This window comes from Heptranchias perlo, chromosome 3 (genome assembly GCF_035084215.1).
Source record: "Heptranchias perlo isolate sHepPer1 chromosome 3, sHepPer1.hap1, whole genome shotgun sequence".
NCBI lineage: Eukaryota > Metazoa > Chordata > Chondrichthyes > Hexanchiformes > Hexanchidae > Heptranchias > Heptranchias perlo.
The window spans coordinates 47574713-47587950 of NC_090327.1; the positions used below are offsets into that span (position 1 = coordinate 47574713).

The 13238-nt window shown below is 38.7% G+C and overlaps 1 protein-coding gene across 3 annotated transcripts in view; it reads right to left on the minus strand.

The window, feature by feature from the left end:
• Positions 1-2805: 2805 nt before the first annotated feature.
• LOC137313382 (copine-3-like) overlaps positions 2806-13238 on the minus strand; it is a 48105-nt gene continuing 37672 nt past the window's right edge. For all 3 annotated transcript variants that reach the window (XM_067979520.1, XM_067979517.1, XM_067979519.1), the window contains 2 exons: positions 9949-10185; positions 2806-4414 (listed from right to left, as the gene is read on the minus strand). In XM_067979520.1, coding sequence (XP_067835621.1) covers positions 4226-4414; positions 9949-10185 — 426 coding nt within the window. In that variant the 3' untranslated portion in view covers positions 2806-4225. The remainder of the gene's footprint in view (positions 4415-9948; positions 10186-13238) is intronic.

Consider the following 13238-nt stretch of genomic DNA (forward strand, 5'->3'; position numbering starts at 1 on the left):
TTGGCGGGTCTGTCAGACGCCCACGCTCTAGGCGGGGCGAGATTGAAGCCTCCCTGCAATAGGCGGCCGGCAACATTCTTGTTTACCAGACCGTCAAGGATATTTGCACAAGGAAGTACCCGCATCCTTTAAAAAAAAACTGGGCGTTGTTAAAAGAGCAATTGGGAAAAAAGAAAACCCATGAATGCCGGAGATGCACAACAAATCACTCCTCGGAAAGAAAAAGATAGTTTAACGTATTAGACGTTAAAGGGGGGCGAAAAGTGTTGGCAAACCTAATTATTTTAAAGAGGCAGTGCCTAATTTTTTACCGCTGCTCCTGCACCAGTGAAGGGTTAATGCACATGGATGTATAATTTACATAACTATAACTCATTCTGTAAAAAAAAACATTTGCCCATGAAGATGCGAGGCAGATTGCTAACCCTTAAGTACAAGAAGAAGCATATTTTAAAAAGTGAATCTCGGAAAGAAAATAGGAAAGCCTATTAATGAGGACATTTCATTTCATAATATTTTTCTCATTGTATTTTTATGTCTGGTATTCTAGATGCCTTTCATATACTTTTCCAGGCTCTTTTTCTGTTTATCTGTAAAAAAAATAAGCCCTTGAAAATATTTTTTTTGAAAGGTTCCAAAATTGACACTTTGTTTTCTGCCCTTATGTTGACTTGCTCTAAAGTATCATACTGAAATTTTCTTCACTCACTGTAGAATGCTGGGAATTGTAGACAAAGTTGCTTTGGCAAACCAGCATTGGTAGTTGCCAATGCTGGTTCTGGAACAACCACAAACTCAAGCCCTGGGCTTCTTAGAGAGGCAGAGCCCGATTAAGAAATCTTGGGGCCCCCCTCCCCCCTCCCCCCTCCACATTACAACACACGTCAACTGCAATAGCAATTATCTATAGGGAGGTATTGCTGCAGTTATATAAGGTATTGGTGAGACCGCACCTGGAATACTGCATACAGTTTTGGTCTCCATACTTAAGAAAAGACATACTTGCTCTCGAGTCAGTACAAAGAAGGTTCACTCGGTTAATCCCGGGGATGAGGGGGCAGACATATGAGGAGAGGTTGAGTAGATTGGGACTCTACTCATTGGAGTTCAGAAGAATGAGAGGCGATCTTATTGAAACATATAAGATTGTGAGGGGGCTTGATCGGGTGGATGCGGTAAGGATGTTCCCAAGGATGGGTGAAACTAGAACTAGGGGGCATAATCTTAGAATAAGGGGCTGCTCTTTCAAAACTGAGATGAGGAGAAACTTCTTCACTCAGATGGTGGTAGGTCTGTGGAATTTGCTGCCCCAGGAAGCTGTGGAAGCAACATCATTAAATAAATTTAAAACAGAAACAGACAGTTTCCTAGAAGTAAAGGAAATTAGGGGTTACAGGGAGCGGGCAGGAAATTGGACATGAATTTAAATTTGAGGTTAGGATCAGATCAGCCATGATCTTATTGAATGGCAGAGCAGGCTCGAGGGGCCGATTGGCCTACTCCTGCTCCTATTTCTTATATTTATATTATAACAAATCTGCCTCACTCCCCTCTGACAGTATTTTTTTAAATTCTAGAATATTTTGATCCAGTGGTTGTATGCATTTATCTGCATTATGGTGAGTTTTACCCCATAGGCCTGTGTGTTATTCTGCCATTGTAGAGGGGCACACGCATTGGATATAAAACAAACACAGTTGAACATAGCAAATTGTGTATAGGTAAATTTAAGAATTTTCATGTAAATTTTGTATTTCTCTTGTATTGTACATCTTTTTTCCTAGTGTGAATTCAAGATGCCAGTTTTATGAAAATGAAATTTCAGCCAAATGTGACAGAAAACATCTGAGTTACACAGTGTGTGAAATGTGACATTGGATGTATGTTAAACAAATTATAAGCTAGATGTACTATTTTGTACATATTCTAGTGGTATTGTTCACAGTAAGTTTAATGATGCACTGTTTTATAATGAGAGGAACATAATGTACCATGTATTATGCTTCTAGGTGGATCGTTCCTGGTTACCAAAGCACAAGGGAGACATTCAAGCTCTGCAGGCAATTTAAACAAGAGCCACATGCTGATTGTTAGCATCAGAGGACTAAGGTCTGAGGAAAGACTGTTTTTCCATCCTTGAAAGGAGGCAGCTGAGAGGTAATTTTATAGAGGTATAGAAGGTAATAAATTATTAAAAATGGTAGCCACAGATATTATTTCAAACTAAATTATGAGAGCAGGACAAGGGGACAAAGTTTTAAACTAGTAAAAGGCAAATTCTTCTCCAATAGTTTCCTGTGTGGCACCTTGTCAAAGGCCTTTTGAAAGTCCATGTACACCACATCCACTTCATTGCCCCCATCCACCATATGTCACCTCCTTAATGAACTCCATCAGATTACTTATTCTTTTATTGTTTAATATCAAACAAACATGGTAAAATATCAGGGCCAGTCAGTACAAATTTCTAGAAGGCTGTTTGTGCTTGACCAATCTGATAGAATACTTTGAAAAAAAATAACGATAAAGGAAATGCAGTGGATTTGATTTTTAGGAATTTTCAAAAAGCATGTGATAATGTATCACATAACTTAATGTAAAGATTGTGGTTTGTGAAATTAAGGGGTATGTAAGCACATGGATAGAGATAGTTGGAGGGCAGAACCCAAAAGGTATGGGTAACGGTAAGGTTCTCAAAATGGAAAAGTGTGGCTCAGAGTGATCGGGATTTGCAAGGGGGGGGGGGGTCCATGTTGGAGCTGCTAGACAAGTTCATCCCTAAAACAAACAGCATATGAAAAGTGATGTTTTCATGGTTTCTTTATTACAGAAAGTGCAACAAGCAGTGTGTATTACATGGTTTGTGAATTCTCAGTGGCAAATATTTTCTGAAACAACCCTAACAACTTAGATGATTTTTGGCAAAATAATTAATCCTGTTAATACAATGTACTGTATGGTGCTATGTTAAAAGCACACTATATAAATCATTTCCAATTCAATATTACAATCTGATACTTATACTGAATACATATTTGGCCAAAATTTGAAAAAGTGCAAAATAAATCAAAATAGAACACTGTAAAAAATGCTAAGCATACTAAGTGAAAAAAAGTTTAATTAGAAGTAATCTTCTACAAAGCTAAACAAAAAGAAAAAAAATACAAACTGAATTCATCACTGCATAATCCATTTTGAATATAGAGTCATATATTGTTTCAAAATAAGTAAGCATGGTATGACATAAATTGATAAACATTTAACAATAAAGTTTAGAGGTGAAGCATATCCCTGGGGGAGGGAGGGAGGAGCAAAGAGAGGGTGTCCAGATGAGTAATTCAATAAAGAACTATTATGTTTAATGGAAAATAAGTGGAATGCTAACTTTTTAGGAGAAAAGTGTTTTAATTTTCTTTCTGCTTCTCTTCTCTCCTCCATGTCTGCACACAGAGAGCTGTTCCAGTGATGTAGATTACTGGTGTGCCCTGAATCAGCTCCATACAGTGACCTAGAAATGGTCATGTGGAGCCAGCATGGAAAAGATTTTTTATTTCCTTCCAATGCTCCTCCTTTCTTGAATTCACAGAGCATTTGTACAATTCCACAGGAACTAACAGCCCTCCAGTGTCTCATCCAATTGGCTACTTTTCATGTGCAAGATTTTTAAAATATTAATGTTGATGTGCTAATCAACCATCAGAGCTGGGCTGCTCCCAGCTTCACACAGTATCTACCCATGCTTACAGCACTCAAGAGCAGGAACTCGGACTGAATGGTCCCCTCTCTAGCCTGGGGATGCTGAGATTAATGGAGACCAACTAACTTGGCTGGTCTGTACAATTCAGCGCCACAACATGCAGCTGAGCAAGAAAAAATTACTGAGCTGGCATTTCCCAATACAAACACCTTTATGTTTTTGTGTAAAGCAATGGAATCATATGCAGGCAGACACACCCATAGCCTAAATCATCAGAATAGATCAACAGAGCAACTTATTGTGGAAAGATACCCCACATTGCAAGCCTTTAATGGAAAAGAATTCTTTAAGTTACACAAAAGGTGGTGGGGGTGGGGGTGGGGGGGGGGTGGGGGAAGAACAACTTCATTAACCTTCTCCTTTAAAATAGACTAACCATATGTAGCTGTTTCACCAATACATTTACAAAGCCCGAACTAGTGCACTTAGACACAAATGTAAGGTTGAAAGACTATTATTGCCCTTCGTCTAGAAATCCAGAAGCTCTTCAAGATTTTGCTCAGCTGGAGGAATTTTTTGCTCATTTGGAGGACTTTTTTGCTCAGCTGGAGGACTTTTTTGCTCATTTGGAGGACTTATTTTACGTGTGTTGAAGTAGCACACTACTTGTTGAGGCACTTCAGCCAGTACACTTTGTGCAAGAGCTTCTTTGGGGGCCTGTAGAAAGAGAAAACCCACACAAATTTTCTTTTCAAATTAAAGTACATGATGGTAAACAGATCTGGGCAAATTTTGAAGTTACCCTAAAATGTCATAATTAATTTTAATTAAATTGACACATGAATCAAGTATTTATAAAATTAACTCAACCAATTAAATTCTCTCCCACCCACATCAGATGTGCACTATTTACAATGGGGAGAAAACAACTGTAAATCTCTCAATTTGCAATTAAACAAAAAGGAAATATTGACTCCAGCATGCAACAAGTTTTAATTGGATTTAAATCCTCCTGGATACCTGTAAAAAAAAGTGCAATTTAAACACATACCTTCATCACACAATTGGCAGATAGTGATGTTTATGATTGGAAATGCAGCTTTTTTCTCTCCTTTTAGCATCCAGTGTCAGCATTGTTTTGGATAGGTGTTAGGAATTAGAAAACAATTGAAAGACTGCATTGGTCCTTTAAAAGGATTTACCTGGGCAGGTTAGGTATGAGAAATACAGAAACATGGAAACATAGAAAATAGGAGCAAGAGTAGGCTTGCTCCGCCATTCAGAATGATCATGGCTGATCGTCAAACTCAGTACCCTGGTCCCACTTTTTCCCCATATCCCTTGATCCCTTTAGCAATAAGAAATATATCTATCTCCTTCTTGAATACATCTAATGACTTGGCCTCCACTGCCTTCTATGGTAAAGAATTCCACATGTTCACTATCCTCTTTTCTTCACTCAGAGGGTGACGAGGATGAAAATGAGGATAAAGATATGGCCGATGATCTAATTAACACCTTTGTGCATTGGTTTTTCACCTTGGAAAACACCCTCCGTAAGCTTGAGCTCGTCCAAAACTCTGCTGCCCGTATCCTAACCCGCACCAGGTATCGTTCAACCATTATCCCTGTGCTCACCAACCTACATTGGCTCCTGGTCCAGCAACTCATCAAACTTAAAATTCTCATCCTCATGTCCAAATCTTTCCATGACCTCGCCCCTCCCTATCTCTGTAACCTCCAGATAACTCCGTTTCTCCAATTCTGGCCTCTTGTGCATCTCCGAATTCCTTCGCCCCACCATTGGCGACCTTGCCTTCAGCTGTCTTGGCCCTAAGCTCTGGAATTCCCTCCCTAAATCTCTCTCCTCCTTTAAGACGCTCCTTAAAACCTACCTCTTTGATCAAGCTTTTGGACACCTGTCCTAATATCTCATGTGGCTCGATGTCAAATTTTGTCCGACAGCACTCCTTCGAAGCACCTTGGGAGGTTTTACTACTTTAAGGCACTATATAAAAGCAAGTTGTTGTTGGAATATGGTCCTGGTAGTACAGGATAGCTGTGCAGTTAAACCTCCTTCGATAGAAGCTGTAATGGTCTTCACTTAAAGCTGATAGAGGAGAATGAATATTGGGACTGCAGAGCTATAAGAAGTGGGTGTAGAACAGTTCGTGGAGCTTACCCCACTTACATTCTTGCTAGCCATACCCTTTAATATTCCTCTTTTTAAAGCAACTATTTTCTTTTGAAAGTACTAATAGACTCTACTTCAACAACAGTTTGTGACAGAGAATTCCATACTTTAAACATTGAGTGTAAAGATTTTTTTTTTAAAAAAGATATCACCTTCAATTCTTTTGATTATCTTAAATTTGTGCCCTATTATTATTGTTTCGCCAACTAGTGGAAGCAATTTATTATTAACCATATTACAACCCTTCATAATCTTGAAGACCACTATCAAGTCACCACTTAATCATCTCAATTCTATATAAAACATAAAGCCCTAATTTTGAGTCTTTCCATAACTGTAATCCATTATCCCAGTGAATCTACACTGCACCTTTGAGACCGCTACATTTTCTAATTTATAGCAATGACCCAGATTCAGAAACCCAATGCTAACTGGTCAAATTTGCAGATAATACCAAACTAGGAGGGGCAATGAAATTGGAGGAGAGTTCACATTGAGTTTGAGTGTGACGTATTTAAGACCGAAACTAGAGTCCTCAACTTAAATAAAGCCAATTACATTAGGTATGAGGGGCGAGATGTCAAAGGTAGATTGGGAAATTAAATTAAAGGGTGTGACGGTTGAAAAGCAATGGCAAACATTTAAAGAAATATTTCAATATTCTCAACAAATATACATTCCATTGAGAAATAAAAACTCCACGGAAAAAGTGATCCATCTGTGGCTAACTAAACAAGTTAAGGATAGTTAGAGATTAAAAGAAGAGGCCTATAATGCTGCCAAGAGTAGTAAGCATGAGGATTGGGACAGTTTTAGAAACCAGGAAAGGACGACCAAAAAAATTGATAAAAAAGGGAGAAAAGAGTGTATGAAAGTAACCTAGCAAGAAATATAAAAATGGATTGTAAGAGCTTCTACAAGTATGTAAAAAGGAAGAGTGTAGCAAAAGTAAATGTTGGTCCCCTAGAGGCTGAGACAGGAGAAATTATAATGGGGAATAAGGAAATGGCAGAAGCATTAAACAAATATTTTGTATCTGTCTTCACAGTAGAAGACATCAGACGGTTCTAAAAGAGGTGGCTGCAGAGATAGTGGATGCATTGGTTATGATCTTCCAAAATTCCCTAGGAACGGTCCCAGCGGATTGGTAGGTAGCAAATGTAACCCCGCTATTCGAGAAAGGAGGGAACTACAGGCCAGTTAGCCTGATATCAGTTGTTGGGAAAATGCTGGAATCCATTATTAAGGAAGTGGTAACAGGGCACTTAGAACATCATAATATGATTAGGTAGAGTCAACATGGTTTTATGAAAGGGAAATAGACTTTGACAAATCTACTGGAGTTTTTTTTTTTTTTGAGTATGTGGCTAGCAGGGTAGATAAAGGGGAACCAGTGGATGTAGTATATTTGGATTTTCAAAAGGCATTCAATAAGGTGCCACATAAAAGATTGTTATGCAAGATAAGGATTCATGGGATTGGGGGTAACATATTAGCATGGATAGAGGATTGGTTAATGGACAGAAAACAGAGAGTTGGCAGGCTGCAACTAGTGGGATACCGCAAGGATCGGTGCTTGGGCCTCAGCTATTTACAATCTATATTAATGACTTGGATGAAGGGACAGAGTGTAATGTATCCAAGTTTGCTGACGATACAAAGCTGGATGGGAAAGTAAGCTGAGAGTTGGATACAAAGAATATGCAAAGGGTATAGACAGGTTAAGTGAGTGGGCAAGAAGGTGGCAGATGGAGTATAATGTGGGGAAATGTGTGGTTATTCATTTTGATAGGAAGAATAGAAAAACAGAATTTTTTTGAATGGTGAGAAACTATTAAATGTTGGTGTCCAGAGAGACTTGGGTGTCCTGGTACAAGAAACACAAAAAGTTAGCTTGCAGGTACAGCAGGCAATTAGGAAAGCAAATGGCATGTTGGCCTTTATTGCAAGGGGGTGGAGTACAAGAGTAAGGAAGTCTTACCTCAATTGTACAGGGCTTTGGTGAGACCTCACCTGGAGTACTGCATGCAGGTTTGGTCTCCTTACCTGAGGAAGGATATACTTGCCTTAGAGGCGGTGCAACGAAGGTTGAATAGATTAATTCCTGGGATGAGAGGGTTGTCATATGAGGAGAGATTGGGTAGAATGGGCCTAAACTCTCTGGCGTTTAGAAGAATGAGAGGTGATCTTATTGAAACATAAGATTCTGAGGGGGCTTGGCAGGGTAGATGTTGTTTCCCCTGGCTGGAGAGTATAGAACTAGAGGGCATAGTTGCAGGATAAGGGGTCGGCCATTTAAGACTGAGATCAGAAGGAATTTCTTCACTCAGAGGGTTGTGAATCTTTGGAATTCTCTACTCCAGAGGGCTGTGGATGCGGAGTCGTTGAGTATATTGAAGACAGATAGATTTTTGGACTCTAGGGCAATCAAGGGATATGTGGATCAGGTGGGAAAGTGGAGTTGAGGTTGAAGATCAGCCATGATCTGACTGAATGGAGGAGCAGGCTCGAGGGGCTGTATGGCCTACTCCTGCTCCTATTTCTTATGTTCTTAGGAGGCAATCCAAAAATTATAGAATTAATTGGACAAAATATGTAGGTGAGCAGATGCTAGATCAAATTTAACATGGAAAAGTATAAAGTACTGCACATAGCAAGGAAAAAAAAAGGGTGTTACACATACCCCTTGTTCAAATAATTAAAGTTGAAAAAGACCTTAGTCTTAGCAGGCGCAACAAATGCATAGCAGCAAATGAAAAGACGTGCATTTATATAGCATCTTTCATGACCTCAGGACATCCAAAATCGCTTTAAAAACCAATGAAGTACTTTTGAAGTGTAGTCACTGTTATAATGTATGAAACACAGCAGCCAATTTACACACAGCAAGCTCCCACAAGTAGCAATGAAATGATCGACTAGATCATCTCTTTTAGATGCTGGTTGAGGGATAAATGTTGGCCAGGACATTGGGAGAACTCCTCAGCTCTTCTTGAAATAGTGCTGTGGGATCTTTTACATCCACCTGAAGGGGCAGACAGCGCCTTGGTTTAAGGTCTTATCCAAAAGACGGCACGTCCAACAGTACAGCACTCCCTCAGTACTGAACCACCAGTTGAATGTTGAATTACATAGTCAAAACAGTAGAATACAAGTTAGAGGAAATCATGATCAGACTACATAGTGCTCTGGCCAGACTGCATCTTGAATGCCTTTCAGTGACTAGCACCAGATACAAAGGAGACAATAACATGTTGGAGGCAGTCCAGATAAGTGCCAGAAGACTGATCCCTAGTGTTAAAGATCAGAAAGACAAACTTTTTGAAAGGAGGCATCTGAGTGGTGATCTCAGAGGTAATCAAAGCAGTAAATTTTATGGAAAAAGCAAATCTGGAAAATTACCATAAATTAAACTTCAAGAGCAGGACAAGGTTCAAACTAGTAAAAAGAAAATTTAGGACTGATATCAGGAGGTTCTCCACACTGAGTGAGATCAAATGGAATGGACTCCCAAATAAGAGTAGTGGAAATTAATACCTTGGAATGATTTAAGAATCAATTGGAGGGACCGTAGGGCCCATTGCAAGAAGGTTACATCGAGTTGGTCACCATAGAATATTTTCCATACTTTGTGTTTCTTCTACTATATTGCAAAAAAAATATACTTTTGCTCTCTTGTCTGGTATTTCTTTTCATAAAGCTAGACAAATAAGGGACAATGCTGGACGACTGGGTTAAACAAATCCAGTTTCTATGGTGCATCATTAGGTTCAAGTACCCAATTATTCAAATAGTATGCAGGACTTCTTTTATGGCATAAAATCTCCGAGAGTTCTATTAAATACTCAAGTGCCATATTAATCAAGACATGTACAATTTAAAAGGATCATATTTTATCTGTATGAACAATGATGCAAAAGACTTACTATAAGTGGTTTGCACCTCAACATTTAATTTAAGTAATTTATTTCCCACAATTCAGTATTATCATGACTATGTTAATATAAACCTATGAAATAGGCCTCAAAATAATATACTATAACCATAAAATACTTACATTTTGAAACTTCCTAAAAGGCACAAACTGGACAATATCACGGATAGCTACTTCTCCGCTGGGTGATCTCAGAACACCATCATCACCATCCAGAAATTCCATGGCACTAAAATCTGCACCACCAACACCAATAATGATGATGGACATTGGCAACTTAGAAGCATTAACAATGGCCTGTCTTGTATTATCTAAATCGGTTATCACTCCATCTGTGATGATCAGTAGGATGAAATATTGCTGTTTTTTAAAAAAAATTCACAAATCAAAAAGATAAAATTACATAAGACAAGGTCACATTAGTGCTGTGTTTAAATATTATGTGTTACTTTGCAATGACCAAACACACATTGAATATATACAAAATAACTGGTAGATTTTTATTTTCAAAAGCATGCAGCTATCACATTGAGGCATTCTGACATCAAACAAAAATTCATGGGGGTTCTCCTCTTCAGTTATGCCAGGTGAGAAGTTATGATGCCACTGCTGGGATTTTCCACTGGAAGTGGTGCAGGATGAACAATACATTGCCCAAGTATGGGCAGACGTATTAGAAGACACAAAAGACAGGATGACATCACTTGCATCTTGGCAATGCTGATCACAGGTGCACTGGCATTCCTTACACCCAGCGCTGCTAAGGCGCAAATGATAGGAAATGCATCCTATGGTATCATCCTATCATTTATATTTCATGATAATAGGCTTCCCCGTATTTGGGCAGAGATATGATACACCCATCGTTACTTCTGGTGGAAATCAGGTGGCATATTAAACTTCACCTTGACATTTATCCTGTCACCTCTTGCTAGCAAATGAATAACTACATGGAATGAGGTGCCAGAGGGCTGCCAGTACTTGTAAAACCATACCTTATATTAGTCTGTGCCTTCAAGAGACAGAAACAGAAAAAGGGAAGGAAAAAATTGCGAAAAAGGAAACTCGGTGGTTTATAACTGGCATCTGGACTCCTGGAAGAAATAAAACTTGAAACCGAAGCCCATGTATTATATACTGCAGAGCTCATAGCAGCATTTCATTCATTTGTTTTTATTTGCCAGCAAGAGGTGACATGATAAATGTCAATATGAAGTTTGATATAATTATATCTACAGTGAATCATTAATGATTGAGATAATTCACAAGTTTATTGAGTAATAATCAACAGGTGAATTTTCTGTCCTATGTGTATATATTCCTGGTTCAAACTCAGTTTATCTAAATACAAAATACTGTTTATCTCCATATGATTGAATTATATCTTATCGCACCATTACTATTACAGTTTACAATTGAAATTAAATAAATTTATAACAAACTTTTGTGGTCAATCTGTTATTGTACGTTTTCCATGTGCAAACATAATGATCAGATATACACCAAGAGAATTTGAATCATGTCTAGGAGAAAGCATTGACTTTATGGCCAGATATTCTATCTAAAAAGCAGACTGAGCAGAGATGTTGTAAATTTAAACTCCCTATTCCACTAGCGTAATATTTTCCACTGCCACAACAACCATCTTGTGGCCTCTAAATGAGATTGACAAATTGGGAAGTGTTGAGCCCTTATGCCCATCAGCAACTGCATTAGAACGGTCCAAACTCATTTTATACATACGACTCTTCTAGGCTGACAGAGGAATCTTTGATCACATCACTCTGGGTTGGAGTGCCCAAAACTGTATGCAATATTGTAGCTGTGATTTAATTGAGGTATTGTATAAGTTTAACAATATCTCCTTGTTACTGTATGCTGTGCCTCTAAATACAAAACCAAGGATTGGGTTTCCCTTTATATGGCCGTATCTACTTGTGCTGCCAACTTTAATGAGCTGTATATCTACACAAAGTCCCTCTGCTCCTATATACCATTTAAAATCTTACCATCTAAAAAAGGTGAATTCTTATTTCCAAAATCTATTACTTCACATTTTTCTACATTGAACTGCCTCTGCCACCTATCTGCTCATCCTGTTAGGCTATCTATCCTACAGTTGTCCCACAATATTTAATCACAATTTGCCAGTCAGAAAATGAGAAATATCATAATTATGGGAAAAAAATTACCACAGTTACACATCCATTCTATATTGATCTGCCTAATGTTTCACCCTAGAAGATGCAGCTTGATATGCTGTCAATAAAACCCATTCACCAGATTCATACTAATCCTGCTCCTCCCTAACCCATATACACATACGCACGCACACACAGAAGACATACATATACAAGAGGATCTTTCAAAAATACTATATTATGGAGATAATTTAAACAAATGCAAATGTTTCATACTAAAACAAATTAGTAGGAATCGTACATATTTTTTAACCTTTATTCCACTAAGTCTTACCTATCCTTAAAAAGTATCAAAAAAGTAAAAGCCCATGGGATCCAAGGGAAAGTGGCTAGTTGGATCCAAAATTACTTCCTGCCAGTGAGCCAAAGAATAATTGTTGATAGGTGTTTTTGTGACTGGAAGGCTGTTTCCAGTGGGGTCCCGCAAGGCTCAGTACTAGGTCCCTTGCTTTTTGTGGTATATATTAATGATATGGACTTGAATGTGGGGGGCTTGATCAAGAATGATACAAAAATTGGCCATGTGGTTGGCCCAATGAGGAGGAAAGCTGTAGACTGCAGGAAGGTATTAATGGACTGGTCAAGTGGACAAAAAAGTGGCAAATGGAATTCAATCCAGAGAAATGTGAGGTAATGCATTTGGGGAGGGCAAAAAAGGCAAGATAATACACAATAAATGGGAGGATACTGAGGTGTAGAGGAACAAACGGACCTTGGAGTGAATGTCCACAGATCCCTGAAGGTAGCAGGACAAGTAGATAAGATGGTTAAAAAGGTATATGGAATACTTTCCTTTATTGACCGAGGCATAGAATAAGAGCAGGGATGTTATGCTGGAACTGAATAAAACATTAGGCCACAGCTTGAGTACTGCGTGCAGTTCTGGTCACCACATTACAGGAAAGATGTGATTGCACTAGAGAGGGTACAGAGGAGATTTACGAGGATGTTGCCAGGGCTGGAGAATTTTAGCTATGAGAAAAGATTGGATAGGCTGGGGTTGTTTTCTTTGAAACAAAGGAGGCTGAGGGGAGATTTAATTGAGGTATATAAAATTATGACAGAACTAGACAGAGTGCTTAGGGAGGACCTATTTCCCTTGGCAAAGAGGTCAGCGACCGGGGGCATAGAGTTAAAGTAATTAGTAGAAGGGACTGGAGGAGAAATTTTTTCTCCCAGAAGGTGGAACTCACTGCCTGAAAGGGTGGTAGA